The 24185-nt window shown below is 38.7% G+C and overlaps 1 protein-coding gene across 1 annotated transcript in view; it reads right to left on the bottom strand.

The window, feature by feature from the left end:
- The window catches only part of GLRA2 (glycine receptor alpha 2), a 117592-nt gene that overhangs the window by 71620 nt on the left and 21787 nt on the right, over window positions 1-24185 (bottom strand). Inside the window, exons 3-6 of the mRNA XM_058825448.1 lie at window positions 23267-23334; window positions 16238-16461; window positions 2623-2705; window positions 1524-1661 (exon numbers count right to left, since the gene is read on the bottom strand). Coding sequence (XP_058681431.1) covers window positions 1524-1661; window positions 2623-2705; window positions 16238-16461; window positions 23267-23334 — 513 coding nt within the window. The remainder of the gene's footprint in view (window positions 1-1523; window positions 1662-2622; window positions 2706-16237; window positions 16462-23266; window positions 23335-24185) is intronic.

The following is a 24185-nucleotide window of genomic DNA, read 5'->3' as shown; positions in this document are numbered from 1 at the left end:
TGCAATCACTGTGCTGCTCTCAGAATTACTCTGGGCTAGGTACTCACTCCAGGCAGGCTGCAGGAGAGCCTCTCATTCCTAAAGTGTCATGCTAATGGTTTCAAGCCCTTTTGTGTTGGTTGGAAAATGAACACAGATGCTTTTTTCCTCCTTCACCCTTTCAGGGGAAATTAGACTGTTTGCTCCTTTCTATGCTGTCCCTATATTTTTCTGGTGGTCTACAATGCTGAATGGGGGGGGTGCAAGAGTCAGCACAAAGAGGAGTGCAGAGGTTGTTTGACAAAGAAAGGAGTGGAAGCTGAATAATATCCTCTGACAGCCCAGAAGTTCTGAAATGAGTGAGTGGCTGAAAAGGCAGACGCTCAGACCTGGGCAGAGGCTGTTCCTGGCCAGGGGACTGGGAAGGGCAGTGGTGGCCGCCTGTGGCAGCAGTGGCACAAGTGCACCATCTGTCACAGGCTCTCCAGACTTTGTGGCACAGCCTGCACAGTGAGTTTAGGAGAAGGCTGAGTAATAAGTTTAATTCACATTTTAATTTCACACTAAACCTGAAGGAGCAAACTACAGAGAAGAAAGTGGAGGGGGTGCCAATCACAAAGTTCTCCTTCCTTGGTACTTTGGGCTCCAAAATGAGAGCCTGCATTTATAAAAATTAAACCAAACAATTTTCATAAGAAATAAATGTGATATTATTTTTGGCAGAGGCAGAACACCTCATATTGTATTATTTCATAGACTAAAACAAATGCATTTGATGCAACCAGATCAGCTCTTATGTTGAAATGATGAAAAAGCTATTTTAGATGAGAGGGATTATATTTAATCCCAGAAAGCACCCAGAAAACAGTTCTATAAATGCTGTCCCCATTAAATAAACTCCAAGCAGCTAAATCAAAATTTTAACAGTTTCCTCTTCTCTGTAAAACTAAAGCTAAAAACCACAGCATTATAGACTCCTAAACAGCAAATGAAAGAACAAAACTTAAGAGTATTAAACAAACACCTAATTTCCCAACATTCCATGTCTGTACACTATTCAGATCAGCAATGAAAATATTGTCTTTTCACATGCTACATCTCATAACTTAGACTACACATAAAGGCTGGTGAAAATTTAATATTTTTCCTCATTGGAAATATGATATGCTGGAGAAAGAAACTAAGTTCAGAAAAATCAGCACTTTAAAAGTGATTAAACAATATTTAATAAAAGAGTAAGTTTTTTTAAAAAGTTTCATTTTAAGAATATCAAAACAATTAGATTTTTTATCAGTTTTTTAATATTTTAAATACTTCAATGATTTTTAAGGACATTAGAATACTTAAAAGAAATTAAACTGAACTTTGAAATTAAATCTTTCAAAATAATAACAGACAAAATTTCTTTCTATTCTGATTTAAAAAGAAGTGTGACTGAATCGAATTTTAATCTATTTTTTTTCATTTTACCCATATTTTTCCATTACAAAATGACAAGAGATACCTTTGTAACAACTGATAGAAAAAAATAGAATAATGCTCACCAGTGTTGTAATGCTTTGTGCAATAACCAAGTTCTTTATCTTCTTTTAAAATAAACTGTGGCAAAGTTAAACCCTCTGCAACTTGCACAGGTCCATCACTTAGCCACTCAAATATCAGATCATTCATGGTGTAGCCAACTGCAATAAAGGAATCAGTCTATTAGATGGCAACTGACCAGAAAAGAGCAAATGTTCTTATGTCTGAGAAGCATGTCTTTTATTGCAACATGTGTTGTCTCAGTTACATTTTCAAACTGTTCAATTAACAGCACAACTCCTCTTAGTTGTTGGTTGCTATAACTACACCATTACTCTATTAAAAGCAAGAAGTAAACACTATTATATTCTGAAGTGCTGCCCTGGTTTGCCACTAAAAACTCACTTTGCTGGCCCAAACCAGTCTAAGATTCTGTGGGCACAAAGGCAGGTGGCAGCCCACAGTTCATAGCCATACAGCTAAATCCTTTCTCCACTAAATAAATTAAAAAAAAAAAAAAAATTCAGGATAGGCTGGTACCTACTGAACACTGGGAAGGATCACTGGATTGCCAAAGCTGAGCCACTGCTGGGTTTGTGTGATTGTTACCTGGGCAGGTGGAGGCGGTGCTGAGGTGTGTGCTGCACAGCATGGAGGGTGTGTGCTGTTCCCCAGCCCCTGCCTTGCCTGGGTGTAGCACACCAGCTTAGGAATCACTAATAGGAACTCTGCTTCTTGGGTATTTCATTTCCATTTCCCAAAAGTGAGCCTGACTCGGTCAGACATAGCAAATCCCTGGCTGTGTAATAATCGTTCTCACTTTCCTGAGGTTTAGTAATTTCTCTCACACAGGGTGCAGAACACAGGGAGAATTGCTGCATTTACCCCTGGAAGTGATGCACCTCTGATGGGTAAGGTGATGTGACCCAGGAGGGAGAAGGATAAGGGAGCAGGAACAGCACAGAAACAGGCAACCCTCACATTATGGTGGTAAACATAATTCCCTTACGAAACAGGAATACTGAGTCTCACCACACAAATGTGGTGATGTAAATACAATCTAATCACTGAATGTTAGGGTAAAAACTTGTTATTTGATAGATAAGGCAACTGAGCACTCACAGCTCTCGAGCTGCATTGTACATGTCTGTACATCCATAGGAAAATTCTTCAAGTCCATGGGACAGGACAAGGTTAAAGTGAGCCTAAAATTAGAAAGGAAAAAATATGTTAGACATGTACAGATTTCATCTAAAGCCCCATACTTAGAGTTGAAAGGATCAAGACCAAATCTTAACACCTCAGAGGCTGGGCTCATCACCCCTCGAGCTGCGGGGACAAAATGTGTGAGCAAAGCAGGCACTCACAGCACTCACAGCAAAGCACACACTCAGCCCTGGCTGAGCAGGGCAGAGACAGAGAAGACGACATCAGCTTAGTAAAATATGCTCTCCACTAAAGCACCAGTGAATGTTTTGTGTACAATACCGAACCAAATAATCCAAAAGCTGAAACGCCTGGTAATGGGACACATGGTTTTAAGTTTTATCTTGGAAAAGCAAAAAAAAAAACCAGAGGACACAACAACCATGGGGTTTTTTAACAGAGTGCTGTTGTTCTGTTGGAATGAGTCCCATTTCCAAGTCCTCATTCTTACTGCTCAGCCACTAAAAGAAGGAAAAAACCATTATTCAGTTAAAAAAAATCACATTGCATTAAAGGAGTACAGATAGAAGAAAGTAAGCCTAAAGGAACATAATCATACAAAATATATTTCTGTTTTAATTTTTCAGTTGTTGTTGTTCCACATAAAGCATAACTTTACTTAAATGGGAATACTGTTAATGCTTCTTTCTTTCTTCCTTTTTTTTAGTTGATTTAACCTTTTAACATTTGATTGAAATCTATTTCAAGATCATCTTTCTTTTTTTTGTGTGAGAAGGAACCATTTTTTAGCTAATGAAGATATTGAGATGGCCTAATCACAAACAACTAGCTTTGACAAACAGTATAAATATTATGATTCTGTTTTAAATATTTTTAAAGTACATTTTTATTTCTGATTACATTCAGCTCAAAAAAACCCCACTCTGAAACAAAGAATGCAAGGAAAAAAAAACCCTCTATGCCCATTTATTATGAAGGGCAGTAACAAGTCTGATTTGAAGAGCCACTGAAACATTGACACATTCCAATGACAATAATTTTTTAGTTATGTCAGTGAACTCACAGGTCACCTGTTTAGAAGTATAACCTTGAAATGAACTTGTCCCACAAACATATGTGATCTCTACAGAGAAATACTTGACTATATTCTCTCTCCAAAAATGATTTTGTGGTTCTTACCACATACAACTGATTCAAGGTCTTTCAGTCTATTTCTCCACCATGTGAAGTTTTGGAGTCCACCTAGCTGGGACTTCTAGCCATAAAATCACTGTGACAAAAAGATGATATTTAGGTGACCGAAATCAAAATTGTCTCACCCAGATCTAAGACCACATTCCACATCACTGCTGTTGCCTATGTGTGGGTTACCTACAAAAAGTTACACAATTTTCATCTTGACACAGTCTTGACACAGCAAACAAGATGACAGTATCAGAAAATTAGAGATCACATTTATGTGGCAGAGAGATGAAGAAAAGTCCCCAGTCTCAACATCTCCATAGGAAATAAACTCACATTTAACCTTTGGGATCAAATAGCAGAAGTATTAAAAAAAATAAATTTTTCATTTAGAGAAAAAAGTTTATCTAGTAGGTGTGTAAGTGTCATTGAAAATCTGTCCTTTCTTGATTTAAATATTTTAAGTCCTTGCAAATGTTAACTAGTCTCATTTTCACTAGGTAATTTCCTGCATTAAAGATTGAGCTAATTAAGTTGCTAATCCCCAGCATTAACAAAACAGTGCCTGGGTCTCTTTCCTGAAACATTGCTATGTCAAACTCCCTTATTTGCAGTCATCTTCTAAATATGGCTTAGATGTTTTAAGCTCTTTTCAAACATGCCTTTATGCAAATGCAGCCTTTGTAAATATGTTATTTATTTGCATCCATTGAAGTAGGCATGGGCTATTCACTCACCCCTTGGATTTTAATGACTGTCAGGTGTGGACTGCACACTGACTTGCTTTCCTTTCTTCTTCAGCCCTTTCTACTGCCCAGTAATTCAAGTAATTTGGGGGTTTGATCACATGCATGGTCAGGAAGGTCCCTCATTATTTTAATATCAAATTTATGAGAAAGCAAATAGACACAGATGCAGCTTCGCTTTCAAAATTCATAAGGAAAAAATAATCTATCTCCATTGATATAAGGCAGATATATCAATGTTTTTTTCCTGGAGGTGAGATGACAAAATTATGTAGGCTCATTTTGTAGGTCCACACAAAGTCTAATGTCCTTCTTTCTCTTCCTAATCATTGTTGTCTTTCACAAAGACTTAATTATTCTCTTCTTACCCTGAAAAATGAAAAATAATTTCTATTCACTGTGTTGATGGGAGTAGCTCAAGACATCATGTTTATATTAGTTATAGTTTTACCTCTGCCTGTTGGTCACCTCAGCACAGTAGCCATTCAGAATTACCATCTTTGCCTCTGGTCCCTTTTAGCAGCAGTAATGCAAGTGTTGACACCAGTGGTTAGAGCCTTGCATCATCCACAGATCCACCGGTTTTCAACAAGATTACTACACACTAAATGTTCAGCAGCTGGAATTTGAAATAGACCCACTGAAGTCTATGGTGGTGGGTCAATTTATACCAGTTGACTCCTTTTCATTAAAACTATGAGCCTGCAAATGTTTCCAAACCCTGGTGCCATGTCACTACTTATATATATCTACATTAATAAGGACATGGGGTCATAAATGAAAAGTGTTAGGTAGATATAGCTACCCACATTGCTGATAATAACAGTGTCATTGACAGAAAATATTTCAGCAAAATGAATGTCTCACACTTGGCAAATTTAAGAAGGGCCCCTGGAGTTTTGAAGCAAAGAGCAAATTTAATGGGGAATTACACTGATGAATACTTTAATCGTTAATAAAACAGAACAAACTGCTACAGAACAATTATTTTATTTTCCAGGCATCCCGCCACCAAGGCATTTGAGATGCATAAACAACAGATTGGTGGTGGAGAGCCATAAAACACTGATGGGAAGTGCTTTATGAACCATCTGTAAAACTGAAGAGAGAAGTTGACCAGGGACTTGATTTTGCCTTCCATTACCTGAGCACCCTCACCCCACGGCAGCCAGGCCCGGGTGGCACAGCTGGCTCACCGAAAGCTCTGGGGCTGAGCACATTTTATTTTCCAGCTGAGCAGAGAGGGCTCATGAGGGAGCAGGAGGGAGTCACGTCTCCAGTGCCTCAGCACACCAGGCAACGTGCCAGGGACAGCAAGCTGCCTCAGAGAAGAGGAAAAGCTGCTCTCTTCTGTCCCTCCCTGCTCCCTCACTCAACCCACAGCCAAGGAAGAATCAAACCCTGGAATAATGCAAATAAGAGTATGAACAGAACAGAATACAGAATCAGAGCCAGAAAACAAAGAATGAACAATTGGCTGCCACTGTGACAAAAATAATAAATAAATAAATAAATAAATAAATAAATAAATATATTATGTCACTGAGCAGTACTGTAACACAAACAGGGCTATAATCCAAGTACTCCAGGGCAGCATTCTCTGTATTATGTTTTGGACCCCCTTCCTGACACCTTGAATGCCTTCAATGTGGAGCAGGCACTGCTGGGATTTCTTCACTCAGCATTTCATTCAAACTCCCCTCTTTCATCCCCTGGTTTCAACACAAAGTGTTGAGATATCACTAAGACTTGGATTTTGGGCCTGCCCCTCTTCCCAGCCCCGCTCAAAATCTTTAAATTTCTGGCGACCTCAGGAACCCACTTACAGCATCACTCAGAGGTCTGCATTCCCCAAATTCTGCAGGCAGGAAGACAAGCTCCTCTAGGCTGTGGCCACTGTCACAGAAGTCAAAGTAAGGCATTTCATGGGAAAATAAATAGTCTGACTGCTTAATCAGAAACCCTCATGCTGGTTGTCTTTCACACCTGAGCATGTTTTGCAGTGTCAGTGCTTTCCCCTGGTGAGAGCTGGCATGGCCCCAGATGTGCCAGCAGCAGAACCGGGCATGGGCACCCCTGCTGCCCGGAATGCAGCCACTGCACCAAAATCCCCTCCGAGGGAAAGGCCCTGGAGAAGGGCACACACCTGCAGCCAGGGGACTCAGAGGCGTTTATGTGCAGGGCAGCCAAGTCCTGGGCTCAGCACTGGGGCTGAGATACTGTGTTTCCTGCCTTTATCCTGCTCTTTCCCCAGCCCAGAGACATTTTCCCCATATCGTCCTATGCCTGCCCATCTACCCCACATCTCTCTCAGGGACACCAACATGACACAGAGCCCAGTCATTTTCCTTTCCTCCTGGTCTATCCTCACACCCTTCCCTCTCCTTCTCCTGTTTACCAATTCCTGTCAAATGCCACTGTCACCTGTGTTCAGGGCATTGAGTTGTGACACCAGTCTGCCTTTGACAACTAACTCCCAAAGCAGCACCATCAGTAGACGAGACCATAAGGATCTTGAATTAAAAAATAAATAAATTTTTTAAAAAATCAATAGAAATAAAACATTTGTAAATAGATCATTGTGAAGATGATTTCCAATCTCCTTCTTTCACTGGAGGGTTTTGAATGCTGGGGCTCCCAGCCATCACACCACTTCTCTGGTAATCTCGCAATGCAACAAAAACATCTCAGAGTACTTTAGAGACAGACTGCTTGTGAATGGTCTGCAACACAAATCTGAAGTAATGAACTGCTGACTAGCATTTTGTTGAACACTTAGGGAATTGTGTTTACACATTACATAATCCAGGATTTTTAAAAAATAAATTTAGGAGATTATATAATTTTAGCTGAGATTTAATGTATTGCCTTGTCTGCAGCAACCACTGAACTGTATTCTAGCCCACTCCTTTACAAGCAGCTATCACTCCTTAGCCTGATGTCTTGCAAGACACCCAAAACTTCCCTTGATCTCAGTGACATCTCATCCCAGAGGAGGACTCTGGTTGCACAGGAGAAGTGCCCTGGGGATCATAATATGTGGTACATCATGACAGAGGAGTATTCTTTTCATTAGTTATTCTGCAAGAAAGGTTGGTTGTGAGTGGGCTACAGAACAGCAGCCTCGTCACAGAGTTTTTTGTAATGATAAATAACTGGGATCAGTCCTGTTATGTATAGAAATACTGTTGGGAATTTATAAAGTCCTGTAGATAAGGGTATAAATCCCTTCTGTCTGCAAAAAAACCCCAAGATTATCTCCTCACTAGCATGAAAAGCAATAAATGCCTCATCATGAGTAGGCATCATGTTAAAAATAACATTTTGTTTCTATTCTTATCCCTTCATTCTTTCACACTACGCCCATCTGCACCTCAGCTGCTGGGACAAGAGATTTCACAATCTAGGATTTTATGCTGCAAATAACAGAACATAAATAGCACATGCATGATCACTGGTAGCATTGGCTATGTGCCATTTTTATCACAAAACTAATACCTATGCAAACCCCTCAGTGCTGGATTTAGTGAGACAAGTGGGATTTCTTTTTTTCCAGCATTGTTAAATCTAAAGATGCTATTGTAAATTTTAAATTGCAAGGTTCTGGTATTTTTCTTAAAGGTCCAAGCTGACAATAAAGTTGAAGATATTTTAGTGGTACTTTTTTTCTTTGAAAGATTAAACTCCTGATCCTTCTAGCTGCTGAAATAACATTAAAATATTACCTAAGCACAAGCAGATAAAGTTCCCTATTAAACTGGCAGGGGAGATGAAGTTGCACAGCAACCATGACAGCATTGAATGACATAGGAGCAAATGCCATTTAGGCTAGTGACACTGAAACAGGGAGGAGAATCTAAAATCTCTTTATATTCCTCCCAGCCCCCTCTCTTGGGTGCCTGAAAGAAGGGCACACACACTGATCACTTATCAGAAGGCAGAAAAAAAATTCCCAGTGGCATTCTTCTTTTAAATGTCTTTTCATTTTGTAGTCCATGTCATTATTTTTTCAGGGACCTGACTCATCATTTTGAATGCCAATTCTGGTAATTTTCACAGTCTACAGGCTTTGTCCTGTTAAATGGAACAGTTGAACTGACTGGTTTTTCCCTTATTTTTGAGGAGTCCTGGAATTCCTCTCTAATAATTGTCATGTTCTGCAGCTTCATTTCTGTCAGGTGGGAATGGGCTGAAGTCGAGCTTAGAGGAGACATGGAATGCTCTCTGCTATGGCAAATTGTGAGTTACAGGCTGGAGTTTCAGTACTGCTGTGTCTGAGCATGTCCTCAGTCCCTCCAGTGCTTTGCCTTGCTTCATGTATTGCTTAACAACACAGGAGCTGGCACAGAGCAGGGTGCTGGAGCTCTCATTTCAGGCATCCCACTTCTCATTGTAATGCAATCACTGTCTGCAGATACACAATGCCAGCACATGAGCTGCCAGCAAATGATTTTCCAATTATTGCTCAAACAAATCTATGAAATGAAATTCAAGTATGATTGTATGTAACAGGTAAATTCTGTAAGCACCTGCTTCCTTTACATGAGGAACAGTATTTCACCTTTTCTTTTTTTCTCTGTCAGTTTCTATCTTAGTTTTCCTGCAGTGTGTGTTTGGTATGGTGTTGCTTTCCTCCTGGCATGGTGACATCTCTGTTCTAATCCATATATTTCAATCCAACTGGCAAAAGACCTTTATCCGTGGGACCATGTTCTAGGAAAACGTTCTTTTGTACCTTTTAGGAAGGGTTCCTTCACCTGCATAATTTCACACCTAGCCTTTAGCTGGTTAAATGAAGTGATTGATCACCAGCAGTCAAGGGCAGGCATTGCCAATAGCCATAAGGAGGGTGGTACACAGAGACCTATTGGCTGTGCAACCATCCCGCTGGCACAGGTATCCAGAAGGAGCCACCTGCCAGTATTTTTGATCCTGCCAGCCAAGATCAACTTCACATGTTCAAATTGGTCTCCAGCAGCATTTCTCACTTTTTTACTCAGAACAAAGTCTCCCCTTTTAATTGAGACACAGGAATACAGGGCTGTAGAAGTGACATTTTGTGCCATCAAGTCTGATCATCTGCTACCACCCAGAGTCACATCCTCTCAACCCTTTCAAAAATGATCAAAGTTCATTTGAATCTACTCTGTGTGTCCCTATTTCTGTTGGAATATTGTTGCAGGAATTCAAGGTGTATATGGCTGTAAACTTTGTAACTTCCTCTCTGAGCTTACTTATGGCCAGTTCAGAGCCATTTGTTCTCCTGGCAGCATCGTCCTCTGGTCTAAGCAGCTCCCCTCTCGTGTTTGTATTTACCTCCTCTGCTCTCCTGCCTCACCTGGGGATGTGCCTTAGAGGAAGAAGTGAGGCAGTACATGCTCAGATATAATGCCCATATCCCTACTTTGTTTAAAATGCCTTATGAAATGAAAAGCAACTAATTTTGTGTCATTAAAATGTAAATTATTCTTTTCTTAAGCAGTATAATCAATGGGGTTTTCACAATAGCCATGTTAGTTGCATAACAAAGTACCTACATTAGGTTTTATTATTTATTTAGTAGATTTTATTATTTGCTATGCAAAGCAAGTACTTTAGATACAACAGGAAAGTAAGGGTATTGGAAACCTGGGGCTAGATCCTTAGACTGAATTTGTAGATTGGGAGGGAATGAGAAAGGAGGGAATGGGTGATGAATTAAAGACAGTATTTGGAAACAACCCTGAAGGATGAGAAGAATCTGAGTTCATTTATTTAAAAGGCCCCAAAAGGAAGGGGCTGGAGTGGAGCTAGAAGGAGAAGCAGGAGTAAGGGCAAAAAGGACAGGCAGGGTGAAAAACAGAGAGCTACTGATGATCCAAGGACAATGGGTTCAGCTGTAATGAGAATGGCTGCTTGTCCCACCAAAGGCTGCAGTTTTTTAGCTTCTGAAACCATTGTTATTATTGTCATGCTTATGGGAAGACAAATTTGTCCAATTCACTGGATTCACATAGCGTACAGCCACAATTTGAGACGTATCTGTGTCCCAGTAACATTGTGCAGCATAATAAAGTTTAATGATTGTAGCTCTATAAGGCCTCAGCCCACAGAACATATCAATTGTCAAACACCAAAATGTTTTAGATGTTCTCTGTTTCAGTTAGCATTTCCATTGACTATTCTTCAGTGTTTTGATCTGGTTTAAATGTCGAAAATTTACTTTGACATATGTATATGAAGAAATGTTATGCTTTTGTAAAGTCAGGGCAGTTAAAATGGGGCAGTATACCATCTTGCCAGTGCAAGAATGAAATAATTCCCAGTGAAAATGTCCCTGTGATTATTGAAATTCACTTCCAAGGGAAAATCACCACCTTGTCAATACCAGTGTTATTCTGATAGGACCTGAGGTAATGGATATGTTTGTGTGAGGTGGCAGTTTAATAAGCAAACAGACATGTCAATCATGATAAACGTCTCCATGATCCCACCTCTGCCAATCTGTCACATGGAAAGACAATGCTGCTAGTCAAGTCCAAATCCTCTTAAATCCCAACACTAGATTGTAAAATAAAATTGAAGTCATCAAATTAAAGCACAGAATGCACACAGGACTGTAGAACGTAACATTTTCTACCACTGTGCTCGGCCACACTGTGTTGGGACATGGATGATCGGAACTGCAACATAGTTTAGCTGATAAAGTCTGTACCCCAAAATTATTTTAGAAAACCTACACCTGACTTTACTACAACATGACAATGTATTCTATAGTAGCCATGCAAAAAATCCCAGGCTGCATCTTATTTAAAAGCAATATATTTCAGCAGGATAGTGAACTTTTTGCCATGAGCAGTCTCTTGCAGGGGGATCAGCAGTGCTACCTATGAATTTCCTTAACCTGTTTTCTTTCCCAGACGGCAAAGAACACAAGTACAGAGGAGACTACAAAACACAGAAGTTTCTCTCAGAAAAACTGGGTTATAAAAGTGTCACGGATTACTTCTGAGGGTTTACATGATGGACATGGCAGTCATAACTCCTGATCTTAACACCTAGGCCTGTATTGGGTCATGGGGGTGTGTAGGGGGATACAGTATGGGTAAATGAAGGTAGTATAGAATGTAATCTTACCCCTAAAGAGTTGCAGCTGGGTTAATTAGTAAAGATTAGGAGCAGGCCTGATGCTAACAGGCCACAGCTGTAGCCAATAAGGAGAGTGTTATAAAAGGGTGGAATGGTGGCCAAGGGGAACTGGAGTCAGTTGCTGCTGTGAGGACAAGGAAGAGTCAGTGCCTGGAGGAGATGCCTACAGGAAACATCAAGGAGGTACAAAGCTCTAGCACTATGGAACACTTACAATGTAATGGCAATAGAACTTTTAAACTATATGACAACAGGGGTGCAGGAGGGAGTTGGCTCAGTGCTCTGTCCCTCAGTGCTTGGCCACACCAGGAAGAGCTGATTTTGGAAACTCCTGAGCAAGGCAGCTGGCATGGGAGGCAGCATTGCAAATATTTGTACTGCTTCACAGAGACTTCTCTTGGCTTGCATAAGCAGGTGAGGGCTTTGGGAGATGCCAGCTCCCACTGGTGGGATGTTCCTACTGCCCTGTCAGCTACTTGTTGTGGGATGGAGGGCTGGTAACCATTCCCAGAGCAGGTACACAAACAGAGCAATCCAACAGCTCAAGCGTTCTCTGTTTGCAGTGCCCCCCAGCACAGAAGTGCTTTCAAACAGGCCCTCAGCCACAGCAACATTTGCAATTAAAACTAGGTCGATAGTTGAAACCGCAAGGATCTAATGGTCTACATAACTAACAGTTCTGGCACTGGGAAGAAAAAGAAAGACAGAAAAAGAGGTATTTTGAAAGACTTGAGGAAAATTTTCCTAGGTAATTAATTGCTCTTTGAACAGGAATAGCAAAAATAGGGAAAGAAATGTAATTTGTGAATTTGCACAGATCTCCTGTGCACAGATTTCAAGTGTTTCTCTTGTTAAAAGAATCATGCAACACATTCTAAAATCTCCTCCTTTTAAAAAGTATGTAGTAATCTGCTTTGAGACTATGTCTGGCTAAATATACTGGCAATATTCAGAGCAAAGCTCAGCTGAGAGTGTTTTCTGGAGCAGCAAGTTAAAAAAAAATAAATTTACAATGTTTTTATCTTCCTGAGCACTATATTCTAGATTCAATGCTGTGGATCAATATTACAGTTGAATTATATCTCCTTCTGGATCAATCTCATATGGCTGAGATGCACTGAAAATATTAAAAAGAGAAGGAGGCAATTATTGCAGAAAAAAAAGGCACAAACTTTAAATAAAACCACTTTCCATCATTTTGCTAAAATAAGCTTTTAGGCAGATGTTAGTATTCTGAGCTGGCTGGCAGCCTGAAATGGGTTTGTGGGAATCAGGTAGCACAAATGGGTGGCTCAGAGAGAACATAAAGCCTTCTGTGAGTGTATTTAGCATTTTCCAGATGTCCTCAGGGAGCAGAGAAGACACGATCCTTGTCCCTGGAACATAAAGTCCATGCAGTGGGGTGTGCAATGCAAAATGCAGGTGTCACACAGAATGTGAGTGCCTGGAACAGGACTCTTGGTACCATCACACCGTGCTGCAACACTTTCCAAGGGAAGAACCCTCTCCAAAATCCAATCCATGCAGAAATAAGTCAAGGATTGGAAGCAGATGAGTCACAAGTGTCTAGGGGGTGAAACTGTGTAGGTTATGATTTGAACTCTTACTGCTTTTTCAGCACTCAACATAAACACAAACTAATTTATTCAACACTGCTATTACAAACATTTCTTGTTGACTGCTCTCTACAGAGTGCTTTAAAATAACAGATAGCTATTTAACAGTTTTTCAATTGTTGTATATGAGTGGAACTGAGATTGATCTTGACTAAAGTGAAGTTCTTTGCTGAATATAACTTTGCTGTAATTGCAGACTTCTCAAAATGCGTGTACCTCAGAGAGCTGTTGCTACATCTCCAGAGGCAATAGCATCTATTTGCAGTATTAAGCAGTTCTGGGTTCTCTCCCCTAGGCTCTCATTTTCCCTGCAGCACCCAAAGGTGCAGAGCAGTTACCCAGCTGTAGAGCCTGAGGCTGTACACGGCATGCTATCTGAGATCAAAAAAGGTGCCAAGGTAATCATCTGACCATGCAGCAAACATATAAAAATGGGGTTGGCTTCCTAAAGTTATGATTCAGAGGTGGGTACATCAAGCATCAACAAATTTATATTTTCTGTAACAACTCCCAGGAAATTAAATATAGTTGTAGGAATCTGCAAGTATGAGCAATTATGACTATTATAAGGCAAACTCTGGTGGAAATCTACATTATGCCTCTTCTGTGCTGTGTTAGGCTTGTTTCTTTGACCAGCTACACAAGAGGAGAATGCAGACCCTCATGCTTACCACAGGGTGAGACAATTCCTGTAGCTGAGCACTGCACAGGAGGTGATATATGGCCCAGACCCTCCCTCACCTTTTCATGATTTTTCTGAGCACCCATACCCTACACCAAATGTCTCATTTTAGTAAAGTATGGACCCTGAACTGTTGTCTTGGGTGACTTTCCAAGTTCTGTTCAGAAAGGGCAGGTTTGGCCTCTGAGAGCATTTAACAGCACAAGGCAGTTCAGCCTCCTGCCTGGTGCATTTCATGGTTTTGATGCAGTACATTGGGAAGAGGGATGCCACTGCCACATAATACACACACACCTTGCTTCTTGCCCATTGATTACCAGGAGCACATCTAAACACACTTTATGCAAAGAACAGTTTGTATTTATGCAAGATTAATTTGATCTTGATCTCATTAAATTTGAAAATATGACAAAACAGCCTACCTGCTACATCCCAGAGGCATTTGTGAAGTGCTTTAAACATTCAAAGCACACTAAATGCTAAATGTTAAATATCACAATGACAGGCAAAGTGCTATTGGTGCAGCAGTGAACATTCCCAATGTACTGAAACCAAACACTAAAATATTCTTGATTGTTTCTGCATAGCACAACTACAAGCAGCTGACATGGAATACAAGTCTCTAGCCCAGTATTTAGAGAGTAAAGACAAGTATTTCTAACTGCTCCTGATTTCAAGTTTGCATACTCCAGAAAGCGTTGAAAAACTCTTTGCCACGTTGGATGTGCTGGGTTACTCTGTTACTGTTGTGTGATACAAGTGAGAAGTGATGAGCTTTGCTCGGTGCTCCCTTGGAATTCTGCTTACTCTGCTTCAAATTAATTTGCATTTCGGTGTAGGAATTTTACAAATGTGATATGGCAGCTCAAAATATCACTTTTGCTGCATGAGCAAATGTCAGGAAAACTATCCATCTGCATGCAGAGCAGCACCCAACTGCACTGTTTCCTCCAATAAGATGGTGTCTGATGTCATTCAAACAAACAGATGCATTCATTTCCTTCTCAGGGTGAAACAGGAAATATTTGTAAGTGACAGCATATTTATCACTCTGCTAGTGCTGGTACCATCCTTGTATCCTATTATTTTTCACAAACCCTTCAGGTAGAGCAATTTGAAACCCTGCTCAGTAACCCTGCTTCATCTGTCCAAATATTACTGGGCTCTTACCAAGGAATTTCCACAAGAGTTATGTAAGTGGATGAAGTTCCATGCTAATATTTATTTATTTAACATCCTAAAGAGCACAGCTATCCCAAGCCTAGATCAATAGTAATTCCTTACTGAAAACACAGTCAAAACCACAATAGAAATAACTGCCTTCTAAACTAATCTGCTTTACAGATGAGCAAATTCACTAGACAATCTGTTAAACGAATACTGTCATGTTTACTTTCTATAATACAAGAAAGGAAAAAATCAAGAAGCATCCCAGGAAGAAAAAACTCTAGTAATTGCTTCCTTTTAAACAATCTTAAGAGCAATAATAGAGTATTTTGCATCTTTGGCTACCTCTATTAAGCAATTAATGTCTCACAGTAAGCTGAATGTCAAATGAATACTGCAGGTTGTTTGCTGCTATTTATGCCTGTGGAATGCAATTTTGTTTTTCTGCTTATGTCCTGTTTCATCAGGTCATATCAAATCACATTTTGTCAGTGTTTATTAATTCAGCCAAAGCAAGTCACATGACACACACTTCAGTGCCCCTAGTACCAAAACCAAATGCTTTCCATAGTTCCAGGTGGGTTTTGTTATGTGACTAGATACATCCAATTAACCAGTGACTTGCATGTCAAATTTATTGCATTGCAAGCATGTTTTTGCTTCAAGTGTTGAGTAGTCATTTAAATTAATACTCCCCTTTACTTTTAAATTGCAACCCACAGACTACTGAAGAGATGATTTCCTCTTTGCAAGAGGAGTGAGTTGAGCTAATGCTAATGGGAATTACTGAGGCATGCCATTAAAGTTCTCGACAGCCTCAAGTTTTCAACAAGACCAAGAAGTACCGCTGTGCCACTTAGAGACTATTTTGCAAAAAGTAAAATGTTAGCAAAGAAACATAGGCAAATTTTCCTTCCACCCTGGTATTAGTAAATCTCATTTTAGCTGTACACATGGAACAACAAAAAATTAAACATCTACATTGCATCCAGAAAACAGAGAGGGAAAGAAAGGGATGAAGAGAAAAAAAATAAAATTAACTGGTTTACCTGATACTGTATAACACCTTTCCAGTTTTAGAAATCCTCAGCAACTTGTTGTCTGTTGTGACATCATGGAAATTTGCTCCCTTCTCATTGGCAAAGAATAAATCTGGCTTCCAAATAGAATCCAACATAGAGGGATCCAAATCCAGGGAATCATCGGGATATTCACTGTAAGCCAGGCGTGAGTCATTCCACTGCTGCCTCAAAAAAATGTTCACTCTGTAGTCCTACAGAAATGCCATGTAAACAGGTTACTAAGCCACCAAAACTGGAAGTCCACTTTAGCTTGCTCTAAGTTGTTAGATACACTGCAGTACCAGCATTACAGCAAACATTTGTGTTATCCTTTGAACATCAGAGTTGTCATTTGAAAATAAAGTTGTCAAAGTGCTGCATTGAACCAGACAAACACAACTGAGACATTTTCCAAATCAAAATTCCTTCAGTGATGAGAAAAATATTAACTGCAATCTCCTCAATTAAATGTAATCCTATTTCAAATGTTGTGGATTACCTAAGAGGTATTTGTAAATTCAAAAAGCATTACAGCTAAATATATACAATGTCATCAAAGAGGCTACAAAATTACCAATTTAAATAAATTTTTTCTAATATGTAAGTCATTTATGTCTAATGTACTCATGAATAATTTTTAATTCCTGTGAAGCCAAAATTGTATAGAAGAAATTAAATCACCACTTCTTATTTGCTACTAGTTTCCTGTTCCTATTTATTGCATGATTCTGTGTATGTTCCTTCATTTACACGTCCCTGTCTGGATCCTGTTAAAATTGGCTCGATTGTATTCTTCTGCTTGGTGGTCTGCTAATCACAACGGGGAGAGGCAGCAATTACTTAGAGGTTCATTTAGAACCAACATTAACATTGTGTCAAGAACCGGTTATTAAAGGGGAGTGCAAAAAGAGATTTCAGTTCCTAAACTCTGTGAAGGGAGTAGAAAGAAACAAATGTTTACTCTCCTAATCCCAGGTTTCCAAAGTCAGCAAATAAGATCTTCATCTCTCTGAAATTGTAATTTTTAATTTGTGAAGACTCTCTTAGAAATACTGTCTACTCTTCCTCTAAAAGAAAAATATTTAATAATATTTGTATTGATTATATTATCTGAGGGAATGCTTTATCAAATAATTGTGCTGATACTACAAAGCATTAACATTGAGGATTTTCAACTGCACATTAAAATGGCAACACTGTGCTTTTGACTTGGAAAATGTATGAGCTGGCTGAGCTTTAGTCAGGTACCTGAACTGCATAGAAAAGGAGTTATCACCCTTGAAACGTAGATAAATATTCTCCCTGTGATCAGAGCTGTAGAAAGCAGCTTGCCCAATATTCAGACTCTGAATGAGCCCCTCCATTCAGTTTTCACCCCCTTTGCTCCATGGGGTGGTAGCAAGGTGTGCTGCTGCCCTGACAGAACATTTCTGACATCCAAACTGATGCAGATTTTGAACCCAATGGGAAGATGCGTTACAATCTCAGTAGGTAAATAACTTTTCTTTTTTTTGTTTTCATTTTCATTTTGATCTTGGGTAGATGTGATTCCAAACAGGAATGTTGACTAATCAAAGCAGGACAGACCTGAGAGAGGTCTCAAGAATAGCATTTTTTAAAGATACTTACAAAAGCCTGTATCTGTTTTTGACAAGTCATTGTACTTTTTATGATGTTCTTGTCTCAGACATTTAAATATCAAATAGCTACTTGCAGTTCTGAGCTTATAAAATGTCATCACATCTTGTGAGGAAACACCATCCATAATCATACTATCCCTTATTTCTCGGTCTTAGAAACTGAGAGTTTCTTATGTTTATAATGTGTCTTTAAACTTATATTTATCTTTAAGTGTATATAAGTCTTAGAGTTTATATGGGACAGCTTTAGCAATAAATCCAGGAATGCACTGATTTGAATTCTGCAGAAAAGAAGGCAGAAGCAACTACTGATAGAATAAAATTGCTACAACTAGTTGTGAGACTGGCTTTAATTCTTCACTGTGATATGATATATAATGAAGTCTTTGGAAAACAGAGGGATTTTTTTTCCCCATGACATAGAAATTATAAATCAGTCAGATCAGTAAATTATATAAAAGTATCTAAAAAATTGCTTTGATGAACTTCAGTGCTTGGTGATTTAGATAATAAAAAACAGTCTGGAAAATCTTTATTCATAGAAGAGATTGCATAGAATAATATATATTATACCAAAATCATAAATAGTGACAATAAGATTACCCTATATTTTTCAACATGTCCCTTCAAAAATTTATCAGTCATCACACCAGTAAACTTAGAAATGCTTTTTCTCTGCAAGCTTTATTGTTAGAAGCAAAACAGAACTGAAACCTTTGTTTACATTTGATAGGCTTTGCATATATATGTGTAGATACTTTAATGAGAAATAAAAATGTTAATATAACATGCACATCACAAGAGCAGCATTGCTTTTTCCTCCTATGCTTGCTGTATGAGCAGTAGAGAGGGATGTGTGTTTACACAGCCAGACCTAATCATGTGCAGAATTTTGAATTTATTTTTCCTGAGCTACCACTGCAAGTATGTTTTGAAGGAAAGTTCTCTTGAGAATAGTAGAACAACATGGAGTTGAGGCACACTACAGTGTGTATTTGGTGAGGTCCTGAGGGTAGGAGTGGGTGTGCTGTAGTAAAGCACTCCTATCCTACACAACCACAAACACACCTACTCTGCAAATTCCTTCTGACAGCACCACCACTCTGAACAAGGAGTGTGGACCTGAAGATTCAACGTCAGATGCGCTGCCAGTGTCAGCAATAGCTCAAGGCAACTCAGATAAACAGTGTTCCTCTGTTCTCAAGCCATAAGCTCGCAGCAGTACAAACACACTGGAAGAATATTAATCTGATTAGATTTAGTAGCTCTATCTGAAGATTTAGGGACTTGATCCACAGATATACTTAGTCTGCTTATAGGAACGTAGATAAATATAATTTTTCAGCAAATCTAAATCCAGATTCACAGAGCAAAGCCCTGGATCCCAGGCACTGCTGTGGCGGGAAGAGTGCAGGGGAGACCCTGCCCTGCCCAGTGTTACTTTCTGTCTCTGAAACCAGCATTTGTGTTAGGTCTGAGCTTTCCCCCCAGCTTCCCCTCCAACAGCAGCGATTGCCCAGGAGTTGAGCTGGGAGTCTGAAACAAACAGCAGACTTTGCTGGCCTTCCATGAATAGCAGGGGTTTGCCAAAAAGACTACTCTTTCTCTAAATACTAAAGATTTCACTGAAAAGCAGTGGTTCGATGACCTATTCCAAGTCCATGCAACAGAAAAAGCACTTGGCTACCCATGGGTATAAGCATGCAGTGTGTCCCCAATAGTTCAATGGCAGCCTTTTATTTAGTTAAAAGTATACATGTGAATTTATCAGGATCTAATAAGCTTATTTGTAATTACAGGGTTTTCTCCCCCTAAATGGGAGATAGTATCATACAGCCAGCCGCAGCAATGCTTTTAAAATTAAGAAATGGCAATTTTTTCTCCTAACAGAAGTACTCAAAATACAACTGGAGTTTGGATCATTTACCCTAACAGAGAACCTGCTGCACAGTGTCATTGATTATAGGGCACAGCAACAATAAGAATATCCTCACAGTTATTAATTTCTGTAATTTACAATTAGCTTGTCAATGTACAAACCACTCTTAACTTCTCCTACAGCTGATAGCTGAAAAAATCCTGGTCATTAGGAACACTGAACATCTGAATTCTTTGGGATGCTGCCCAGGCTGATGTAGATTACTCATCTGTGATACTCAACGGCAGTCATGCTGTACAGTGAATTTTCTGCTGAATACTGCATGTGTAAATACTTCCAAAAATAGATACAGAATTTACTCTCATAACTGCTATATTCAGTGAAGTTTTTCAGAAAAAACTTTTCCTCCTTCTTTGCAAGTTAGGGCTTAAATTAAAGACAAATCAAAGAAAAATTTCAACTATATAATCTTGACTCTGGCCTTTTTTTACCCTTTTCATTTTGGTATAATATATATAATTCAATAAGGAAGAAAAACATTTCTTTTGCAGGAAAAATAATCTATTGGGATACTGTCCCATAAGTGCATCATAGAGCAGAAAGACAGTTACATCTGCATTTTGTTTCTTTAGATCTTTGGGAATAAAACTTGCAAAGAGTGTATGGAATTCATCCATCTGAATCAGCATAAAATCACAGGTTTATTTCTTAATGTAAGGTTTTCATTTTTAGAAGAGTGTGCTGCATGTTAGAGTTGTGCTGGCCTTTCACATAGGGAGGAATTTTATCCTGTACCGTGTGTCTTAATCAGAGGACAGAAACTACTCCTGATGTTACTGAAATTAGTAGGTCTGGGACTGTAATGTCCCATTTGCCATGTTAAGTTCTCCTCCTGAAAGCTTCCCTGAGCGAGTTTTCATCTTCCAAGTTCCCAAAGAACTGCTGTAGATGGTCCAAGTTATATTCTGATAATGTCCCTTCAGTGTATGCATGTGGTTTCACTAAGCATTCCTCTCCTCTGAGACAGGAGTGTCTCTATTGAATTTGCAATCCAGGCTTTTAAATGAATCATTTAGTTTTATGTCAAAACCATCAAGAACATTTTATAGGGAAAAATGATTCCTAGGAGTCAAACAAACTTGTTATTTATCACAAGGGATGCCAACAATTTTACCACACAATTATATCTGTTTCAGAAAGGCAAAATAGTTGGAACAGCAATTGATGTCTGCCTCTCAGAGCAGACTCCTAAAACTAGTCACAATAGTCATTAAAGAAGAGACAACATTAAGAAAATCAATATCAAATAAGTGAACAGCATCTTAGAGAATCTTTCCACACTTTCAGCAGATAGAATGAACAAAGCAAAATAAGAAAGCCAATAGTCTTTGTTTTCATCTACTTGAATGTTTGGCTGTTTTCAGCAAAATGTGTTAATGAACATTGGAAAGGTACACATTAACATATTTGATAGAAGGTAAAATGCAATGAGGGGATTTAATCAAAGCAATGAAGGAGTCTAATTAATGCAATCAGCATTGGGTCGTGCAAATATTTTCATTGAATGCCATCTTGTAAAGCTAGTGACGTGCAGGGCTTTTACCACTTAATGCTATGCTGGTGTCTCTGCACACTAGGATCAACAGACATGACTGGGTAAAAATGCTACACTCACAGCGATCTTCTCAGAATCCTTAAAACACAGGAAAACAATTACTGTTTTCCAAAAATAATGAAAATTAAGTCTGTTGATTATTATGTTACACCCTGATATGTTTATTTCCCTATCATTTTTAAATTTATTTTAGTTTTCTTTTAAGGTGTTTTTTTTAAATATTACAGATACATAGTCTAAAGCATTAACTTATCTGATTTATAGCTGTGTATGATACAGCTTGTCATTTATAGCAAAGTCTTTCCCACACTGTTAAAGAAAGCAACCCAGCCTAGCAATAACTTGCCTTTTATCTCTAGAAAACATTAAATAACAGGGTGGGTTTTTAAATAAAATTGTTTAGGAGCAGAAGATTTGTGTTCCCACATTCTTTAATCATCACTTACTAAAATGATGGTATGAGTTACAATTGAATCTAAATTAATATTAAACAAAATACATAAGTAAGGCTAAAGACCTTCTCTTCCTTCATAATACAAGGCCTGCAAGGTAGTATCTATTCCATCTTACACAAAAGCTGCTCTTTTGGTTTACTTCAAGTGGGCAGCAAGTTCATTACTAATTACCAAGTTCTCAGTCGTGCAAGAAGCCAACCACCTTTATTGCCTCTGGCTTCAGCAATTCCAGAAAAACCTGGATGCTGTGTAGGAATCTCTGGAAAACAGAGCTGTGAAACTACACTGCAATTTCTTCAAAAGTACCATAGATATGAGCACCTAATAATTATTATGGGTTTATGACATTATTATGATAAATTTGTCAAAAATATCTCCGTGGATTAACCCACATAGTCAGGAGTACATAGGCTTGAATAAAAACCAAATCTTTTATATTCACTTTTGAAAAAGATTAAAGAAACTCAGCATCTTTTTAAATGGAATCAGAAAACTTTTGGCTTTTTTTTTTCTTAGCAAATAATGAAAAAAATAATAGACTGACACTTCTAGACTAAAATATTTTTTTAAAAAGTTAGATGAAAATTTTAATTTTAATTTTTTCTTAGCTTGATTTAGTTTATTCTATATTTTGCAATTTTTTAAATGAAAATCTGACTTTTATTTTGTTCTTTGCATTAGTCAAAATACAAATTTCAGACAGATGGAATCCCATCATTTCCTAGTACTAATTTAACCTCAAAATACTTAAGTCTTATACCCACGTGTTCTAGTCATTTGACTCAAGTTTTACACTTCCTTCTGTGACTGAAGTGGCTGCATTCACAGAGATCTGTCTCAGTTAAACGAGACCGTTTTCTGCAGCAGCAGGTGATTCAGCATGTGGTGTAAAGCACAACCAAATATGGTGCACTTGGCAGGGAAACCCACAGCTGAGCTCCAGCCCTTCCTCTGCCTCTTCAGAGCTAATGAAACCTGAGGAAGCAGGTTTGCACACACCTGTGCTTGCTGCCATCACAGGCACTACAGGCTGGTGCAGTCCCTCTGTAGGTGTGTTTAGACTTGATAGGGGAGTTTATTTTTTATATATATAGTTATTTTATATTTATTTTATGTTATTTTATTTAATGCAATTTTTACTCAGGTTTTTTGTAGGTTTTTAGTAGCTTCATAACTTAGTAAATGTCCCCGCATCCTGAGCATCTCTATTCTACATCACATCCCACTTCTTCACAAGATGGCTTCAATGATCAGTCCCACTCACCATTGTAGTTTCTGCTATTGAACCAAAGCTGTTGATAAATATGTTGCAGGTAACATTTACAGGAGGACCTGCAAGTTGAACAATAAATAGAAAAATTGACAGGTTTTGTTCATGACATATATTAAGTATTGTTGTTCTCTTGCCAATGACATCATAGCACTTACCATTGTGGTTTCTGTGACTGATCCAAAACTGTTGATAAAAATATTGCAAGTAACGTTTACTGGAGGACCTGTGGAATGCAATAAAAATGTTGCAATACACATTGAAACAAAAGTACAGATCCCTCAGCCTCCGTACAATCTGGTACAGATGTGGCTGAAAACAAGCAGAAAGTGAGTTTTCCCAAACTGTTCATGTAAATTTTGATCAAAAGAGAAGCATTATCAACAGTAATTTATTTAACCTAGTTTCATTGGAAGTTGTTATATAAACACACAGAGCTACATCCTTGCATTTAGAGATTGACAGAAGACTTGAACGAGGGCTTTTTCTTACCCACAGTACCAGTGCAGAATACACTTTAGCACTGCAACCACTCCTCTCTCCCTTCTCCCTTCATCCAGAACTTAAAATTTTATCTCTCCACATTTACTCCACTCTGTAGGCAAATGTTTGCCACTGAAATTCCCTGCAAGGGAAATTTTCACATTGACTCCAGTCCACAAGCAGCTCTTCCTGCACCTGATCTGGAAGTGTCTGCCTTGCCTTTACCAAATATTTTAGCAATATCTGTTCTGGCTTGAACAGATAGCTTTCATTAAACAGCTATTTGCATTCTCTTCCCTCCCACCACCTTTGCTGTTATTCAGCAGTCACTGACGTGTGGCAGAATGAATAGAGATTTAATATTTAATTAGTTGCCTATTAGCCTTCTTGATTTTTTAGGTGAGACGAAATAAACAGGGCTTCTCAACAGAATCAAAAAGGATTCATGCTAAAGGCCTGAATTTCAGTGACACAGAAGCTGGTACAAGCATTGAGTATCAAGTACTTTCTTTCTTTTGCCATTACTATTTTTAATCACATCATGTTCCTTATAAATGAAAAAATGTCAGTGCAGAGAATATAAATATCCCCATT

This window comes from Ammospiza caudacuta, chromosome 2 (assembly GCF_027887145.1).
Source record: "Ammospiza caudacuta isolate bAmmCau1 chromosome 2, bAmmCau1.pri, whole genome shotgun sequence".
In the NCBI taxonomy this organism is placed as follows: Eukaryota; Metazoa; Chordata; class Aves; order Passeriformes; family Passerellidae; genus Ammospiza; species Ammospiza caudacuta.
The sequence above is the reverse complement of the archived record's forward strand: the minus strand, read 5'-3'. Positions and strand labels throughout refer to the sequence as shown.